Consider the following 19,176-nt stretch of genomic DNA (forward strand, 5'->3'; position numbering starts at 1 on the left):
GGCCGCGTTTTATCTGTCGCTGCGCCTTCACCTTTGACCTATTGATGCGTGACCTCGGTGTCGCAAAGCTACGAAACACATCGCAAACATCGGCAATGAAGTCAAGAGTAACGTATGGATACAGCTGTCACGTCGACCCTAAACGTGTCGCGGGATTCTAGAACTCTTGGGCGTTTGGTTCGCCTTTGTATGGTGCATGCTGGCAGCACACACACTGGACCCACCTACAGCTATATCGAATCAAAAAATACATCCTCAAATCTTGACTCACACCATTCCTCTACTACTTCTTCTTTCTTCTTACACAAAACTCGGTTTTCTTCGCCGCCGTGAACACACAAACTTAGCAAAATCCTCACACGAATCCAATCACCTTCTCCATGGCGCACGAGGCCGTCTCAGTAGGCTACTGCTTTCGTCGTCTTCCCCGCCCACCGGCATGCCAAACGGTCCTTGTCTCATATGAAATCAGCCTCGTGGAGCCTCGCCCTTCTACCTGCGTGTAGTCTAGAAAACTCATTGGCTTCTCTTCCAGTTGCCTCGTACAAACGTACGCTAGCGAAGTCCACATTGGGTTTCACGCTATCCTCGCTTGGAAAGCGGGAGACGGGAGACGGGATGTCTCACACTCTTGGCGATTTCATCGACAGTTTCAAACCACCATCCTGACGAGACAAGGATTATTCGCACAGTGCGCATTCGGTTTTCCTGGTTTCCGCAAGCCCGTGTGACACGCATACGAGTCCTGGTCAGCCGTCCCGGAGCACGTCAACGTAAAAGTGCAAAACGCGACAGCGGCAACAGTTCCGTGTTGGATGAAATGCTTGGCACGTATATACTCTTCTAGCCGCGAGGCTGCAGCCTTTGGTTCCTCAGCTGCGCTCATTCTTTCTTCTTAATAACTATTTTCACACTGACCAGGCGTCAAGTATTCATTATACCAACATGATGGAGCCACAGCACTACTACGCAGACGTAAAGGACCAACACCATGACGACGACTCATCAACCGAGGTGGAATCATTAGTTGGAGGAAAACAATGGCAAGCTGGCGATTACCATAACAGAGCACCACCGTCAAGAGGGAACGTAATGTGTCTGCGGGCGGTAGCTGCGTTGAAATGGGTTCTTGTAATTGGACTACAACTCATCATCATCGGGCTATTGGCAAGAGACCAAGGACTGCTACAATCTTCGCTTGGAAGGACGCCCTCAACCAGCGAACACGATGTTGGTGGAGACATCACAGGGTGGTCACCTCATCGTACGAATCCGCACACCACTTCAAACCCCAACACAAAACTAACACAACCGCATCCAGTTCCTACAACAATCACCCAATTCAAGATCAACCAGACCTTTGCCCCCTATAACACATCCGAGTTCTTCAAGCCCGAAGTCCTCCAAGCATGGAACGAACTCATGCCCAGTAAGCCCACCCCACCCCACCCATCACTCCCCCTCCACTAACCCCCCCACCAGTCGGCATGGGTTTCCAATCGATCCCCAACCCCGAAGACTACAACAACCTCCCCACACCCATAACCTGGCCCAACGCCACCGTCTACACAACATCAATGACGCACCAACTGCACTGCCTCTACGCCGTCGTCGCCGTCTACTCAGGTATGACGTCCGGCCACACCCTCGAAGACGACCACCACTGGCACATGATTCACTGCTTCGACTACATGCGTCAGGCCATCATGTGCAGTGCGGATATGGCGCTGGAAGGGTTGGAAACTACGTTCCCAGATCATAATGGGGGGAGCGATGGGTGGGATAGTAGACATGTTTGTAAGGATCCTAAGGCGGTGAGGGAGAGGTTGGAGAGTGTGAGGGCGTACGATGATCAGCTGATTTTTTAGTTGTTCGTTGCGCTGAGGCTGGTGTTGAGCGCTATAGTTAGATTTGGCGGTCATATACTCTAGCTCCCCTATGTCCTCTTTGTGTATACGTGTATAAATAAACCTTGTTATTATACAGCCAGCTGGCTTTGGCGCTCTGCAACGTTGTTCTGATCAGCTTGGCTTTTCGACTACTTACCCACGCGTTTGAAACTTGTGACAAATTCAGACTGGAAACTTTGTTCCGGTTTTTTTCTCTTTCAGACTTTGGCATTGCACGCGCAAAAACAAATGCTGAAACAGAGGGTTACTGGATGTGTTTATGCTGTGGACTCGTTCGGCTGAGGAGGCGGAGAGCTGGGGGGTACTATTATGTTACTGGTAAGTTGGAGGAATGTTCTATGACCTACCTACCTACCTACCTTACACCCCCCTCACACCTCCCCTTACACCTCCCCCACCCTAGCATCCCCTCCTAAAATACCATATCCACTTACCCGCCCCCCTCTCACCAAGAAAATATCAGCATCTCCGCTTCACGCACACCTTACAGCAGAAATTGATTACATCCATGGATATTTGCATCTACCGATGCCAACCAAATTTACGTTGAAAAGGGAACTTTCCGCGCGCGCGGAGATCACGAACGATACGCATATATAGATGGAGGGAGAAAAGAGTGGTTTGGGAGGTTGGCGGGTGTATGGGTGCCGCAGGTAGCTGTACGGTACGGTACGGGTATTTATTTAGTCGAGTGGGAATGTGACTGTGTACCGTGCGATTTATGGTACATCTAAAACTTGCGATCCTAGCAAGGTCCCAAGAGATGGGTACAAGGCGAGTAGACAGGCAGATTCCCTGCTCGGAACAGGTTCATGGTCGCCCCATTATTGGTACCAACCGGCGTTTGTTCATCTTCAGCGATATGGATGTTTTTTCTGCAGAGTGTTCGGGGGTGTTTCTTGCACAGGGCGTGTGGTGTATGGTACCCCGACGTACCCCGACGAGGTGTCCAAAACTACCGCAGCAAGAAGGACTGCAAAAGATTACATCGACGCAGCGAATCTGCGCATCGAAGAGAAGCTCTAGCCTATATGGTACCCTCGGCATATGGAGCTGTGGTCATAAGGGCCTGGAAAGATACCCCCTTCCTACCAATCCAGGGGGAAAAAGATGAGACAAATTACCATTTTAGCAGCAAAAACGTGGACGCGATCAGTATAATCACGGTACAAGTGTAATTATGCTCGTATAAGTCTTTCAAAAGTACAGTACCGATACGCGCTACTGCAAAGATGATTACGTCTTGTCTATCGTCTTTTTACGGCTGTCACGCTGCTTTAACTGCCAGGAAAAGGGTTTACGGCTACGCTGCCGTGAGGGACTACATGCTGCTGCCCTGCGTAAGTGGTCTCAGGGTAGGTACTTTCACTTCAGATGCGCTATCAGATGCACTATCAGACACCCAACCAGGACGGCTAAAAGTATACCCCTCATCCCTCCTGAGACTTCCCATACGTAACCAAACACACTATCCCTCTCGTAAAAACCAGGGTAACCTCCAGCGCGATCACCCATCGTTCTGATAATCCAATCCTAAAGCCGGAATCACCATCTGCGCACCTGCATATATCTCTACCAACTTGGACAAGCGGTCTAACTACTGTAGCGTGACGTGGCGTCTTCTACATGCCCTATGTACAAGCACTTTTCTCATGCATGTTCAAGTGCCAGATAGTAATGCCGTGTAAGCTGCATGTGAAGCTAGGGGAAAGGAACGGAACGGAGCTATTGAAAAGGACCCCTTACGACCGGATGGTGAACCCTTGAATGCAATCCTGATAGCCTGATGGCCTGAATTGCGTACTTGATCTTTTCGGACCCCGTAAAGCCCATCTCGAACATTACAGTAATGGAACGGTTGCGATCAGCAGGTCAGTCCGGAGACTTGCCTGCAATGAGAATAGTTCAGAGACAGCTCCTCATGCTAATATTTACTACAAACTCCAGCCCAACCATTCCAGTGGCTGAAAAGCGGCCGGGAACAATTCTTTTCTAAGGGTCCACTACACTGGCAAAAGGGTATCACATCGAACACTAAGTCATCGCGTCTACAACGTGCGTGATACCCTGCATTCAACAAAAAAAAACCACGTGCCTCGTCGAATGGCAGCGCTTTGATGCCGCACGTTAACGCATCGGCAAACCGATAGAATCTTAGATCGCGACGCGGTATGCAAGATCGTGTCTCCATGCACATGCGGCCCCGATACGCCCTGCTTCCATGGTGGGATAGTTTTGATTGCAAATGATTTTGCATATGGAGGCTTTGAGCTACGCCGTTCAGTGGGAGAGATACTGGCATATGTCTGGTTGGCTTGAATCAGGTTGGGTAAGGGTTCAGAGTTGGGATGGCATACGCGAGCGAGGAAGACGATGTGATGCAGTGCAGGGGATATGGGTCTTGAATATAAACTGCTGGAGGTTAGAAATGTGGTGTACGTCTCCGAGACTTTGAAAATACGGTGCTGAAGTCGTCTAGGCTGGTGTATGTCAGTGAAATAGCAGGAAAATTCGCGATTGAGACTTGTGTACCGGAGATTTTCTACGGGGAGTGGCATAAGATACGGTAGTTTGATGCTGGTTGGAGATTATATCTACAGTATGCAGTGTCAATGAAGTCTTGACCTTACAGCTCTTAGTGTGTAGTAAACGCTTTTCACAAGATTCAGGAGATGTGAGGATTAATTAAGATGCATCTAGGGACACCTATTCGCTGATCGAATTTCTTAAGATTCATGAAATGAATGACTATAGAATTATCTACCACTACGATCTTACCGTTCGCGTAAACACAATATGCGGTCGGTACATAACAGTCGATCCACATCTTCTACAATTGTGGGGAGGATCGGAAGTCTTGTGGTACCTCAGACAACCGGCTATGTTGTGAGCCCAGCCATATCCATCTGCATCGCCGGCGTTTGGGATATGGATATAATAGTCTTGTTCTGTGAAAACATCATCCACATTGGTTGCTCGATCATACCTGACCAGGATGCATGTAGGGCATTTTTGATGAGAACATCCTGGGCCAGCACAGTTCCTATTATCTCTGCTGTCGTTGAAGTGCTGGACTGTTCGATTGATGTTTGACTGGCCTTGCGCCTGCGCAGTCGGGACGTGTATACTACTGCTCGGAGTCGTAATGTTTCTGCTACTGTTCGAAGTAAGGACGTTTCTGCTACTGCTCGAAGTCGGGACGTGTCTACTATTGCTTGAAGTCGTGATAGTTCTGCTACTGCTCGAAACCGGGATGCTTCTGCTACTGCTTGGAATCATTTGGGTGCGGTGATTTGGGGCGGCTGGTTGTGTCGCTTGAGTCAGTCCACAACAAATCCAGCCTGTCGGCAGGGCTTTGGCGTCGTTCCGGAGCTTTATTAGTAAGTCCCTTTGCCTGTCTGCCCCTATAAGACTCTTTTGACTAGCACGTTGTAATTTTTGCCCTCGGTGGCCGGCTGTTGCCATGGATCTAGAAAAGTCGTTAGTGAGAAGGTCCTGAACAATGGATTGGCTGATATCATAGCTGCACTCTACTTTTCTTCATATACAATGTAGCAGATATCAGATTGCTATACCATATCATGCTCCGTATCACTCCAGATGATCTTGTTCACGTTCGAATGAGCATGAACAGCGTAGACGATTGCTCGCGACACGTGTTGAAGTCACTACAATCATCCCCGATTCTCGCTAGATCAAACATACAGGCGAGACGGCTCAGAAACTTAATTGTCATATAGCACGAATATTTTCGCGCGCAAACTAGAGTCCGCGGTGAAAATCAGTCAGTATTATGTGTGATGATATCTGCTGCTCCATCCACGACAACATTCTCAGAAAATGATGACATTAATGGGAGAGCCCACGTATAACACAAGTAGCAGCATATCTACCAGGCGACAATTTCCCTCACTGAGTGTAATGGGTTCGGAAAGAGAAAGGGTCATCGAGATGTCGCATACGATGATCGACGACGATCACGGTGCGTGACTACTCTCAGTCTACTCTAAAGGCACACAGCACACTCTCCACTCTACAACAACAATACCAACATAGTTCGGATCACAAAAAACACTTCATCGTAATGCCAAACATATATACACAAAAACCGATATCTCATCCCCCAACTTCCTACAAAGTATACTTAAACCCTGCCTGCCCCTCCCTCTCATCCAAAGCCTCCCCATTCGCCGCCTGCGCATCAACAACCCCATTCTTCCTCCAAAAATACACACTCGTACAGCCCAGCACGAAAATCATCCAAAACTGCAGAGCGGCCGTGACCCAAAGCCCCGTCCTATACAACGGCGCTTCCTTTTGCTTAAACGTCGTGGACGCAAGGATGCCACCAATAGCACCAAAGCCAATCTGCAGAGCGCTACCGACCGCGCGTTTACTCTGGCCGCGGATGTTGTTGCTCTGGTAGGCGAGGATGGCGGGAATGTTGCCCTGGCAGCCGGCGACACCGAGGAAGGTGCCGAAGTAGCGGGCGCCGTTGTTGGTCGAGTATGCGACAATCATGAGGCCCGTCATGGTGATTAGGCATTGCGTGACGATGATGGGGGCGCGCACGCGGTATTTGTCGCCCATCCAGGCGAAGAAGAAGGCGACGATCATGGCGGCGAAGGAAGGGGGCGCGGAGAGAGCGTTTGCGGCGCCGGCGGAGTAGCCCATGCCGATTAGGATGACGGGTAGGAAGTAGGAGAATGCGTAGGCTGGCATTGTGGCGCCCATGAAGAGTGTGCCGTATGCCCACAGCTTTAGGTCTTTTAGGTGTTCGAAAAACTTGGGCCATGTCAGGGGGTCTGCTACCGAATCTCCTCGATCTTCTTCGATTCGGTATAGGATCGCTTTCGCTTCGGCTGAGGTGAGGAAGCCTGTCTTTTCGGCCTTGTCGGGGAAATCCAGAATCATGAACCATGCCATGATGGCGACGACGCATGTAATGATCCCCTCAATAATGAAAATCCAAGACCAGCCGCGGATGCCGGCAGTGCCATCCATTTGCATGAGGCCGTATGCCAGGATGTTTGCAACGCCGCCAATGCCAACTGAGAAGAGGTAGAAGCCGCCCAATCTGGACATGGTATAAGTGGTGATTATTAGAGGATGGCGAGGAGAAGATGGCTTACCGTTTCTGTACTTCGTATCGTTTATACCAGCAGGTAATGAGATATACACAGCCCGGGAAGAAGCCCGCCTCGAAGGCTCCAAGCAACACACGACATATGGTAAGCGAGATCCAGCTCTTGACAAAACCTTGCCCGATCATGACAGCACCCCACGATAAGGCAATGAAGGAGAGCCAATTGGCGCTTCCGACTTTCCTCAGAACCAGATTGGATGGAAGCTCGAGCAGGAAGTATGTAGGAAAAAACATAACCAAGACGATTGTGTATCGGTCTCCGATGAAGAGTTTTAGGTCCCTGTCCATCCCTGCAACTCGCGCGTTGGATACCTAAGTCGGGTCAGTGGTTGAACAATGCTGTGAGAGCGATGACATACATTGGTTCGGTCAATCAGTGCAATGGAGTAAAGGGCGCCAAGAATGGGCAGTAGTCTCCAATCGATTTTACGTATCAGCCTCTTTTCCTCAACCTGGTCGAACTCATAGTCCGTCGCATTGCTGTATGTGGCAGGCGGACTATATGCCTCTTCCTTCTCGTCTTGCGACCCTTTGTATTCGCGGTCGCTCATCGTGCTTCAGTCGTGAGGGATCAATATGCAAGTATAGGGGAGAGTTGAAGAGACGTCAACCGAAAGTTTGTCAGTGTTGCGAACATCCATTTCCTTATAAGGACACGGCACCGACCAGGATCATCGGCGTAGATCTGGAGTTTTAGTCAATAGTATTGCTCTTCCGAGCCTCTTTCCGGGGAGGTGCATCATAAAACTTGGCGGTCCGTAGCTTCGCTTCCGTGAAAAGATATGGTCCGAGACAACCCAACCCTTCAATATCGGTAGGATGGATCTGGGGTTAGGAGAGATGCCCTAGGTGGGGAACTGCGCCTTGAATCATAGGGTTCCGCTATGCATGTCACAGGCAATGCCTCCCGATCGGTATCGTGCCGAGCTGTTGGCGCCTGATTCAAATACCGTGAACCTTGCGACAAGTCTTGAGACCCAATTGTGGCACCCGAGAACACATGGTGATATGTTCAGAATCCCTGCCCAGAATACGGTACAATGGCCAGATTGCGGGGTTATACTTGGCTTACGCTGACGTTTCTTAGCATTGCGGATGTCCGGGATCCTGGATCAGATGTTGGAGTTGGGATGGATCGGCATTACAGGCATCAAGTCGTGGTTGCAGTCACATAAGATCAGATCGGTTCGTATCGTAGACATTCCACCTTACTGTGTGTGTATTCAATCGTGGTAACAGGCATAGGGGGTATGCGAAGGTATTGAGAGATTTGATGGCATGTGACGACCTAGCCAAGTAGCTGCCATGGCCACGGGCCGACTAGTTTCTGGCATGATTCCATAGGAATTGGCCAGTTGGGTAATTGGTGGTGATATAGTAAGCGACATCACGTACGAGGCACTCCTGGCGCTCATGGGATGCAATCGGTCCTGTCAGAGCGGAGTGGCCTGCGGTTGGTGTTTTCGCAGCAGGGAGAGGTCAGATGTGGGTAGTTTAGCGCGACTGGGGGTGTCTTGGCATGGAACGCTCGGATGTCAGGGTCCAAGGCTCCACCTGGACATGGTTTGATTGGCGCAATCAGGACATTTCTTGCAATAAGACGTTGAAATGCGTTGCTAGAATCTAGACTTTCCTATTTCTACTTTCATTCCGTCGATTACTGCCTCGGTACCTAGGTATATCTGTGCTTGGCGAATTCTCCAAACGACGTCTTTCGCCTCTCTTCGAATACTGAAACGACGGATGTATTTTGCTCGCTCCTTTTCTCAGACGGATGGATCGATCCGTATACCTGCCCGCGTCTCTGCGAGAAGCATCACGATCCCGAGGTCACTTGTGGGCACCGCAATGTCATTCGGGCTGATCAGCCGCTGAGCTTGCTGTCTGTTCCGCTCACGAACACAACCTGAACAGCAGCAAAACTACAATTGTCAGCCTATACACGTAACACAGAAGGTACACTCACGCAGCTGTCACAGAAAAGACCTCAGAGCGTGTAGCACCGGTAAACGTCCTTAGGCATACGCTTGTCAGTACGTTGAAAATACCAACCACCAAGAGTTTCGTCTTTAGCGATTCGAGATGTACCAGGACTAGTATCGAAGCAATAGGCAGCATCGACGCCAAGATACACGTCATCCAAGATGTTACCCTCAGCACAGTGGAATCATAGTACACCTTTCTACCCAGATGTGCGTCGTCCTTTTTTAGACGGCCGAGGCCGCACTTGAAGAGGTGTATCGCATTCTCCGATATGAAGCGAGAGAAGTCGTCTTCTTTCTTGCGCTGACGGACGCCAACAAGGTCGGGTGGGTGGTCATCGGGCTCGTCCGGGAAGCCCCACGTCCTTGAGTCCCCGCCTACGAGAAAGTCTGGCTCAAGATCCTTGCTTTGCAGGAACCACTGGATATCGTTGAGGTCGAAACTGTCCGGCCTTTCCAACTTGTGGAGTATAGACAGCTGTATGAGCGCTTTGTCTGTACATCACCTCAACGTCAACAAATTGTCGTGTCAGAGTCCAGGTGTACTCACTTACTGTACCTGTTCAACTTTTCATGCATCTCCTGAATCAACTCGAGTTGTGGATTCTCCTCATCTGACGGTCTTTCCAACATTCTTTGGTAATCCGTGGCGAAGGTCGTCCGTTTCCCGCATTTATCATTTCTGTCCGATTTCTCCTGCTCCTGTATGTCTTTCTCCAGGATACAAAGTTCTGCTTGGAGATAGAGTAGGTGTCGAGCATTGAGGGCGTCGAATCGACGGTAAATACCTGTTTCGGGCTTTACTGCGATGCGCTCCGCCAACATCGGATACCCCCGCGGATGATTCTTCCAGGCATGTGTAAATGGCGACGACGCTTTCCTCCTCTTCTTTCCCACCAGATTAGATGCCTTCTCAAGCATTATGGAAGAGATGAATAGATTTCGACCTTGAGCAAAAGAGAGGAATGACTGTCCCGCACAGCAATACCTCGACTTGAAAGCACGAGCGAGGCGCAGTCACTGTTACACAGCATATGGGAGCTCCCCGTTTCAGATCACCATGCTCACACATTGTCACACGGCAGTGGAATGTTTGCTCGTTCTGTGTTTCTCGCCAATCTGTTGCGACTCTATTGTGTCAGCATATTGCGCATAGTTCAGAGTAGAAACACGTGCCTTGTCATATTACCACAACTATAGCGCTATCCGGACAGTAAACGACTATCAATCATTTTCCGGATACTATGGGGTCCGCTTTCGGGTCAGGGTCTGTGCTGACCTCGGTGCGGCCCTATTACACAAAAAGCAACCTCTTTTGGGTGTCTCTAGTGCGTTCACAGCCTGATTGAAGTGTTGACAAGCTAGGTGCATGCCTGTACCGCCGGTAGTAATGACGCACCTAGACGATGCCACGTCGCTGGGTCAAATAACGTGCATAGAAGTTCGAGGGACATACCGTAAAGCATGAATGTTGGTGACAGCGACTACGACACAGCAGAACCCACATCAAAGCATAGAGTCAAGATGCGGACATGTGGGCGAGAGCGGTGTATCAGCTTCAGTCAGACTGTGACGTCACGTGCGTCCACGACGTGTGCACGACTCGCCCCAGAAACGATAGCACCTGGGTGACATAAAACACTGGACAGTGTAGGTAAGCACCCAATAGACGTGTCTGGCGACTACAGTGGCTATTTTACACTACTATGTCCAGTAATTTATAACACCCGGGTGGTAGGTACAGCGGAGAAGCCGCCGCGCGCCATGACATGTGCGCTTCGACCAGGATGGAACTTTGTCACAGAAGGCCGAAAGTCCCGTTTCACCTCTAGTTAGCAGCGCCTCAGTCAGCAACACAATATGCATCAGCACTCTCCACACACAGCCACGCCCCCTTGCTCACTCATCCTCGGGCTTTGGGCTTATCTATTCCTGCTTGCCCCGATCATCACATCACATCACACTATCAAACTACTAGCTTTTGTTAATTGTAGTTTCTAATTGGAGAAATACGCATTACTTACCATTACGACTTGTCCCACTGCGTGCAACACGGCTGACTCGACTCCAAACTCTCGCTACTCGCGACACCATACTGTCATCGCAAATCCGTCTCAACCACCAGGTTATATTCACGATCAATCTCGCAGCCTCAGCCGGTCCAGTCATGAGCGCTAAACACAACCTCCATGTCGCTCATCGAATTCCCTCTCACATGCCACCAGAATGCGTCGTGGCAGCTCTGCATGACCACTCTACAGCACTCAACCTACAAGCCCTAACATGCGGACACACCAAGGCGCCTTCCACACCTCCCGCGACGCTCAAAGATACTTATTGGTATCCTCCAGACCAGTACCCACTTTCGACGTACAACGTCACAGAGTGCATAACGTGGTGCCCTGGTATCGGCTCTTACGGCAAAAAGTACATTACCTTTCCCTCTAGCTTCCAGGACACGCGCCATGGGATCAAGACGCGAGCGGATGCGGCGGCGGGTGTGACGGTGCGGGCGGAGTTTAGGGTCATTCGGGGAGGGGATGTGGGCAGTGAGATTGAGGGAGAGGGGGGTGATGTGGGCGATGCGGAATGGGTTCTTGTCGAGGACGTGGAAGTGACGTGTTCATGGTGGCTGATGCCGTTTGTCAAGGGGAAGATGGAGGAGGCGCATAGGGAGGTCTGCAACAAGGTTGTAAAGATGGTCGAGGAGAAGATTGCGCTTGGATGGAAGGGTGTGGATCCGGTGATTTTTGAGGAGCAGGATGGCAGGGAGAGACACGATAGTCAGGATGGGGAGAGGGGGAAGAGCAGTACAGGGATGCCGCGACCGGTCGCGTATGGCCAGCTTCATGAGGTGGATGCTGTGGAATCGCAAAAGGCCAGCAAGATATTGTACCAATGATAATCTGATGTTCATGGAATGTTGAAGTGTTGTTGGTAGTCTGGCGCATGTTCCGCCCAAGGTGCAAGCGAATCCTTCGACCCAAAGAAAATAAATCTCCGGTCCCGGTCAAGTTAGCGACCCGCTCCGTCGGCGAGGGCAATCGGAAGATGGTCAAATAATGGACTAAGCCATGTTGGTGTTTCCCACATTCCTCGCGAGGACACGTGATAAGCCCAGGCCAAGCTTGAGGCCAGGGTCCAATGGCCTCGTATCTGCCTGTGCTCAACTTTTATGACCAGGCCAGGGCCAAACCGTCAGCATGTCGTCGCCTTCTTTCCTTTGCGCAATGCAGCGGCCATGATGAATTCCACGCGTGCTTTCACTCGGACGACCCAGAACACTTTCCGTAAACCCCTCGACTTCCTCAGCAATCTCTCACGTAGCGCGGCGGCACAGATCCCGGCCCAGGACAGAAAGAGAAAGGACACTTATGCGCGTAGACGCAATAACAGCGCCAGCTCTCTCGACGACACGGATCACTCCGACGTCGAGTTTTACGCCCAAATGGAGACGTCTCGACGCTCTCACTCGACACACAACTCGCAGTCGGAATTGCAGCCTGCCGTGCCGCTGATTGACATTGGGAGTCGCAGCAACAGCCCATACCCGCGCAATCGAAGCGCCGCACAGAGCGAGGACGAGGACGATGACTATGAAGCGGCGAGCAGCATACGGCCGTTAGTCAGCCATCATGTAGGCAAAGGAAGCAGCGCCTTTCGAGGCTTCTGGCAACAAGGGGGCCCAGGTGCCTTCTTCTTTGGCACGTGGCAGGGCTGGCAGTTGTGGATTGGATTGCTGGTCTTTTGGATTGGAGGCTGTAGCTTTGGATTGTTGCTCATGAACCGCTTCATCATGCTGACAGGCGTCTACAAGTGAGGGAATACGTCTCAAGTGGGTGGCATAGGCTAACAGGAGACTAGATTCCCATTCCCTCTCACGCAGTCGTACCTCCAGCTCATCATCACCCATATCCTCCTCATCCTCATCTCGAGCCTCCTGCGCTTCTCCAGCAACCCTCTACATTTCGTTGGCTTCGGGGCCGCCGTGCCGCCCTCGCAACCAGCAGCACCACAGGGGGGAGCCTTTAGAGGCAGTAGGAAGCCTGGCATCTCCGCCTTCGCACGCTGGCTGTCGAATGGCTCAGGAGGCATTGCAGGCGGCGGTCTATTCGAGTTTGATTGGCAAGTTGCAAAGCAGGTGCTTCCACTCGCCGTAGTCTTTGTCGTAAAAGTGCTACTGAGCAACTTTTCGTTTGCGTATGTCGTTCGCGTCTATACACACCCACACAGACTAACACATACTAGCTACGCGCCCCTCCCAACCTACCAACTCGCCCGCATCGGCATAACGCCCCTCGCCATCATCTTCTCCTGCGTCCTCCAAAAGGAAAACTTCAACGCCAGCACCCTCTCCTCCGCCCTCGTCGCTACCCTAAACCTCTTCTTCGCCTCGTACCGCTCAAACGTCCGCGTCACCTGGGAGTCGGTCGTCGCCGGCGTCTTCTCCTCCATCTTCGTCGCTCTATACCCAATTCTCCTTCTCCGTACATACCGCACTATTGTCGCCGGCCTCGTGCCGTCGGGCGATGTCCTCACCGGATACCCGACGAGCGGAGAAGAGGCAGGCAATAGGGAGGAAACTCGCGCTTTCTACCGCACCCTACACTACACTTCTATCCTCTCGCTGATGATTCTGACGCCCATTGTTGTCCTCTCCGGCGAGGTCCCGCACATCTACCACAACATTCCCTTCCTTGATGTGCCCTTTTTCTGGGCCATGATGTTGTTTGGTGGTATGGGATCGTGGGCCGTCTTCTCGGGCATGCTGCTGCTGGTCAGGGCCACTTCGCCGCTGTCAGCAACTTTTGTGGCTGTTCCGAGAGGCGCGTTTCAACTCGTTGCTATTACTCTGTTCAAGAGTCCAGCACAGACATGGGTTGGTGTAGTGCTTTGTTGGATTAGCAGTTTGTGGTTTCTCGTCGCAAGGCGGGACGAGGGCAGAAGTCGGGATCGCTTGAGGCTGGAGGGCCGCTAAGGTATCAGTTTTGTTCTTCCACATGTACACTTGCACGCTTCTCTTCATGTGTTATTGAACTATCTTTTAGATTTTAGATTTGCATACTTCAGCATCTTCCTCAACGCCTTTCCTACCGCACTCCTCACTTCTTCTCATACACCCACCCTGTCCTCGCAATCTCATCCTCTACATCCCTCCCCCTCCCCTCTGCCTCCAACTGCCTCACCAACGGCAGCACCTCCTTCCCAAACCGCTCAACCTCTTCCTCGTAGTGCAAAAATGCCGTAAGCACCAAGCCCACACCCAGCGCCTTGAGCAGCAAGATCCGATCGGCAATCTGCTCCTTCGTGCCAATCAGTTTCGTCTTGAACCCATCATTATACTGCACCAAATCCTCAGCCTTACTATCCGCCCACATGCCCTTTTTATTCCCCGTACTGGCACCCGCCTGCTTAACCGCATGCGCAAACGCAGCCACCGCCTCCGTATCCGCCTTGCCCTGTATCTCACGCAGCACGTGAAACGCCTCTTCCTCGGTATCCCTCACAATCACGAACCCATTAACCGCGAATCTGACCTCGGACTCCCGCCCCACCCTCGCCGCCCGCGCCTTGACATCAGCAATCTGCTCGCGAAAACCATCCAAGTTGTTCCCATTCATAAAGTACCAATCGCTCACCTCGGCGCCATTCACCCTCGCATCATCGCTATTGCCACCTTGAAAAATCTCCGGGTGTGGCTTCTGCAGCGGCTTCGGACTGAGATGATACTTTGTAAAGCGGTAAAAATCTCCTCTGAACGTAAACCCTTCGTCCGCCCCCGCCGTCCATATCCCGCGCAAACACCGGATAAACTCGTTGGACCGCCGGTACCGCTCCGCGTGCTCCAGCCACCACTCGCCAATGGACATGAATTCGGATTTATTCCACCCGGACACTATGTTCACGGCGACGCGCCCGTTGGTGTAGTTGTCAATGGACGCGATTTGCTTGGCCACGACGACGGGCGTGAGCGGACCTGGTAGGATAGCCGCGATGACTTTTAGTCGCTCCGTGTGGTGCAGCAGCGCTTGCGACAGCGTGATGCTTTCGTGTTGGTTGGTCGCGCCGTAGGCGGCTGTGAAGCGGATTTGCGTGAGGGCGTATTCGAAGCCGTGCGTTTCGGCGAGCCGGGCGTAGCGGATGTTGGAGGGGGAGGTCCCAGTTTGTTCGTTGGGGGGACTTTGGAGATTACGAGGCCGCCGGATACGTTGGGGGCCCAGTATCTGGTTGTTGATGTGAGTTGAGGGTGTGGTGGAGAGGGTGTTGAGTTTACTGAGGGGAGGGACTTACGCGAATAACACGCGGTTTGGATCCGAGTTTATAGGTAGTGGTTCGGCGGGTGTATACGCGACACTGTTGTTATCATTGCTCTCCGCCATTGTGGTATCCGTATCCGTATGTTGCGTTTTTACTCTCTTGTGTGTATGTTGCGTCGCCATTATGTGCTACAACCATATATATAGTCAAACGGAAATCCAATAATCAGACGTGTGTGTTCTACTCCAATCCTGCAAAAGAACGGTTTTGCACCATGATGTCGAGAGATGGCGCCACCACCACACGTCGTCCTTTACTCCGCTTTGACGTGATGTGCGCATTGGGGTAGGAGATTGCGTGCTTGGACTAGGATCATCATGCCATGGGATGCGGGGTATGGAGTACGGTACATGCGTTCATGGGGATTGGGGCTAAGATCTTACATACGTTAGTTAGTTATACTCTATACTTTACTTGGGAAAAGGACGATTTTCAGTTTGTATTCGTTGTTACATTTATTAGGCTATTAAGCTCCATCTACATAGGCTTATTACCTACGGCTTTATAAATCAACACCTAACTAGTTGACTACATTTTTTCTACATTAAAAAACAGCAAAAAAGACGAAACAATCTCCTCGAATTATCGGAGAATTGAACTTAGGCCTCTTTTGGGGGTCACCCACACCTTATTGTTACTTATAGTTTTTAACCGGTTAAGCACTGTCAGGCCTACGCAATGCGAGGTGTACAATATATACTATTCTACCACGATGATCAGGATTTCACTGATCATACGTACCTTTTTGGTTGCATAGCGTAGTGGGCGTATACCTACGTTCTGACAAGCACTAGGAAACCAGGTTTTTTTCTATAGCTTTGTTAAGGATGGGTGGTTGTTAGTGGAGATATAATGGTGGTGTGATTGTAGAGCGAAATAAGTTTAGCGCTGGAGTAAAATAGGCAGGGTATACTTTTGGAGTGTTAGCTAAAAGCTGCATCTCTGGTGTGGTTGTTTACGAAACCGTCGACAGACTATTTTATCCGTGACTTCCGGCTTACATGTGGTATCTTGACCGCTTATTCGCCGGTTTAAGATAGACAAATAGTTAAGAATGAGAATTGTTCTTTCTGTAACATTGCTTGAGTTTTGTAGAAAGCCTCGTTGGATAACTTTCGTGTAATTGATATGCTTCTCCCCTTGGCGGTTGTGAATGATGGCCATATCATGCCATTGTAGCGCGCGTCACATCTCGGTACTTCTTCGCTGTAACAAACACCACCATGCGCCGATTATCCACAACGGCCCGGATACTCAGCCTTTCTCGACCTGATCGCCATGGCTGAGAGGCCCGCGTTTGGAGTAGAAGTTGCATGGTTGCAGCACGTCATTTAGGCCTTTGTGAACGTAAGAGAGGCGGGATAGTCAGAAGCACAAGTAAAAAGGAGGTGGATCGATGATGAAATGGGGGTGCTGTAACAGAGCAATCGAGCATGGCGACCTACACTTCGACGGACGATTTAGAACGTAATGGGAAGACTGGCGTGGGTCTCACTGATGTTGAGAAACAGCGGACTGTCGAGTTTGGCTCTGCACCAGCAGCAGCACCGAAGAGTTTGGGCGCTGGCGTAAGTCTACCTGAAAGTTCGGATATGAGCCCGGCTAACTGTGGTAGACGGCACTCCCAATAGGCGTCTTCGCAACAACATTAACAACTCTATCACTGGGCCTGATGGAATGGCGCGGCGTAACCATCTACAACGCCTTCATCGCAAACTTCTTCTTCGCCGCTGCCTTCGGGCTCGTCATAACCGCACAGTGGGAACTATCCATCGGAAACGGCTTCTCCTACACCGTCTTCAGCTCCTTCGGTACGCCACGTTTCAACCTCAATGCCCAAAAGACCAATAACAACTCATAACTATCCCAGGTCTATTCTACGCGGGCTTCGGCGCTATTCTCACACCAGCGTTCGGTGTTATCGAAGCCTATGGTGATGATAAGAAGCAGCTTAACAACGCCCTCGGCTTCTTCATGATCAGTACGTCCCTGCTTTCTTCGAACGAAGAATAAATGCGATAGATATTGATGAGTTCATAGTGTGGACCGTTCTCACCCTCACCTTCCTAATCGCCTCATTACCCACAAACCTAGTCTTCATCGCCATCTTCTTCACCGTGGAACTGGGTTTCTTGCTCACCTCTGCGAGTTACTTTGCTGCGGCCGACGGCCACCCAAATAGCGCGCTTGCGCTCAAGAAGGGAGGCGGGGGTTTTTGCTTCGTGTCTGGGATAATCGGCTGGTAAAACATTTACATTCGCAGCATTTTCACGACGACGGAAGCTAACAGGTATAGGTATATGATGTTTCATCTGTTGCTTAAAGATTCGATTGTTGAATTGCCGCTTGGTGATACTTCGAGGTACTTTGCAAAGACTAGGAAGATCCAGTGAGTGGGAGTGACGTGTGGGACCTTGTGTCGCGCGATGCCGATGAAGTGCCGGTTGTTGATGGATGTACGAGCGGCGGATTTATTATTGGGCGGTCAGAGGAAGTTGGGGGATGATGTGATTGAGGCAGTAGATGGCGTTGCGGCTGCCCTGTCGATCACGGGGTAACCGATCTGGGTTAGTGTGGGCTTGGTCCAACACCACTATTGTGTTGTATTTCTTCCTAAAACGAGATATCAGTTAATTGTAAATGTTCTAATATAAATAACGGGACAATTTCACGTATACTACAATGTGTCCACGGTGGTTAATAGTGTAAATAAAAAACTATACGGGCGTAGTGCTACAGGTATACCTAGGTACGCAGTAAGTGACATGGTATCCAAGTCGCTTTTCAACCTAACATTGCCCACATTCGCGCTACCATAAAGTAATACGGATGATCCACTGAAGATGGCCAATGTTTTGATGGATGCGAAGATGAACGCGAGGCACCCAAGCAGGAGAAAGCCGAACAAGACCACACTCCCACACTTCCACTTGATGCAACACCTAGTCAATGATTCGACTAAGTTCAGATGAGATTAATGATTCTTTTTGAAAAATAAGGCCAGTTGACGACTATGCCGACTAGGCTATAGGCGAAGTACGAGGCAGTGGTCACAACGACAACGACCAAGGAACCAGCACAAGTGAAGCCTACATAGCATCTAATAGACAAGCAGTACTGTGACGCCTGCCTCAATGACATGATTGCGCCTGGTGTTTCTATCACAATTTGTGGCACCGGTAAGAAGCTCTAGATCGAATAGTACTTTGTTGTTGATTAAGTTCAGATTGGCGATAAAACCATCATCAAGCGCGCAACACTGAACACTACTAACGAATGAGCAAACAAGTAGTCCCAATTACAAGACAACCACAAAACAATCGATCAAAGAGACTAAAAGCAAATAAGAACAGAGGGGTTGAACATACAACGGCCACGGTACGTACTTAGAATATCGCATTTTCATTGTGCTATCCTTACAGCCCTCACCATGACGGCCGCGCGGGCTCTGTACTAGTGCCTGAAACTAACATGTAAGTACATCCACTTGTGATGTATAAACTCTGAACTATGGTTCGTCCTCGAGATGCATTCTACGCACTGCATTGTCGTGTGGTATGCTACCATCTATTCGACTTGTTCAGAGTACAATTTATAGAACAACAGGCACTCATTGAACACAATGAATTTCCTGCGACACAAAACTATCGAACCCTCCAACTCTGCTAACTGGAAAGTAGATGCTCTGTTCCGGTTGTGCTAGTGTATTATGCCAGATGCCGGTTTATGAGTAGAACCCTAAACCTATACCATCCCATATACACATACAGAACCTCAAAGGGTCAAGATTCCAACACTATAATGGCCAAACTATGATGCA

At 50.4% G+C, this 19,176-nt stretch overlaps 7 protein-coding genes across 7 annotated transcripts; 4 read left to right on the forward strand and 3 right to left on the reverse strand.

Annotated features, from left to right (window-relative positions):
- Nucleotides 1-945: 945 nt before the first annotated feature.
- Nucleotides 946-1,868, forward strand: PtrM4_058610 (DUF3328 domain containing protein; the record flags this gene model as incomplete). The annotated part of the gene is made up of 3 exons (XM_001932648.1): nucleotides 946-1,264; nucleotides 1,322-1,429; nucleotides 1,483-1,868. The coding sequence occupies 3 exons, from the start codon at nucleotides 946-948 to the stop codon at nucleotides 1,866-1,868; spliced, it is 813 nt and encodes a 270-aa protein (XP_001932683.1).
- Nucleotides 1,869-6,041: 4,173 nt separating this feature from the next.
- Nucleotides 6,042-7,607, reverse strand: PtrM4_058620 (UhpC, Sugar phosphate permease; the record flags this gene model as incomplete). The annotated part of the gene is made up of 3 exons (XM_001932649.1): nucleotides 6,042-6,987; nucleotides 7,043-7,368; nucleotides 7,416-7,607. The coding sequence occupies 3 exons, from the start codon at nucleotides 7,605-7,607 to the stop codon at nucleotides 6,042-6,044; spliced, it is 1,464 nt and encodes a 487-aa protein (XP_001932684.1).
- Nucleotides 7,608-8,920: 1,313 nt separating this feature from the next.
- PtrM4_058630 (uncharacterized protein) lies at nucleotides 8,921-9,959 on the reverse strand (the record flags this gene model as incomplete). Its single annotated transcript, XM_001932650.2, has 3 exons — nucleotides 8,921-8,978; nucleotides 9,023-9,533; nucleotides 9,593-9,959. 3 exons carry the CDS (start codon nucleotides 9,957-9,959, stop codon nucleotides 8,921-8,923), a joined length of 936 nt encoding a protein of 311 aa, XP_001932685.2.
- Nucleotides 9,960-11,253: 1,294 nt separating this feature from the next.
- On the forward strand, nucleotides 11,254-11,940 carry PtrM4_058640 (Atrophin-1 multi-domain protein; the record flags this gene model as incomplete). Its single annotated transcript, XM_001932651.1, has 1 exon — nucleotides 11,254-11,940. One exon carries the CDS (start codon nucleotides 11,254-11,256, stop codon nucleotides 11,938-11,940), a length of 687 nt encoding a protein of 228 aa, XP_001932686.1.
- An 894-nt stretch (nucleotides 11,941-12,834) lies between these two features.
- Nucleotides 12,835-14,016, forward strand: PtrM4_058650 (TT-ORF1 multi-domain protein; the record flags this gene model as incomplete). Its single annotated transcript, XM_001932652.2, has 3 exons — nucleotides 12,835-12,854; nucleotides 12,903-13,238; nucleotides 13,287-14,016. The coding sequence occupies 3 exons, from the start codon at nucleotides 12,835-12,837 to the stop codon at nucleotides 14,014-14,016; spliced, it is 1,086 nt and encodes a 361-aa protein (XP_001932687.2).
- A 124-nt stretch (nucleotides 14,017-14,140) lies between these two features.
- Nucleotides 14,141-15,716, reverse strand: PtrM4_058660 (methanesulfonate monooxygenase; the record flags this gene model as incomplete). The annotated part of the gene is made up of 2 exons (XM_066105415.1): nucleotides 14,141-15,262; nucleotides 15,702-15,716. The coding sequence occupies 2 exons, from the start codon at nucleotides 15,714-15,716 to the stop codon at nucleotides 14,141-14,143; spliced, it is 1,137 nt and encodes a 378-aa protein (XP_065964042.1).
- A 1,073-nt stretch (nucleotides 15,717-16,789) lies between these two features.
- Nucleotides 16,790-17,749, forward strand: PtrM4_058670 (Grp1-Fun34-YaaH multi-domain protein; the record flags this gene model as incomplete). The annotated part of the gene is made up of 5 exons (XM_001932654.1): nucleotides 16,790-16,924; nucleotides 16,972-17,167; nucleotides 17,227-17,337; nucleotides 17,397-17,598; nucleotides 17,653-17,749. The coding sequence occupies 5 exons, from the start codon at nucleotides 16,790-16,792 to the stop codon at nucleotides 17,747-17,749; spliced, it is 741 nt and encodes a 246-aa protein (XP_001932689.1).
- Nucleotides 17,750-19,176: the final 1,427 nt, after the last annotated feature.

This window comes from Pyrenophora tritici-repentis, chromosome 2, assembly GCF_003171515.1.
Source record: "Pyrenophora tritici-repentis strain M4 chromosome 2, whole genome shotgun sequence".
NCBI classification, from domain to species: Eukaryota; Fungi; Ascomycota; class Dothideomycetes; order Pleosporales; family Pleosporaceae; genus Pyrenophora; species Pyrenophora tritici-repentis.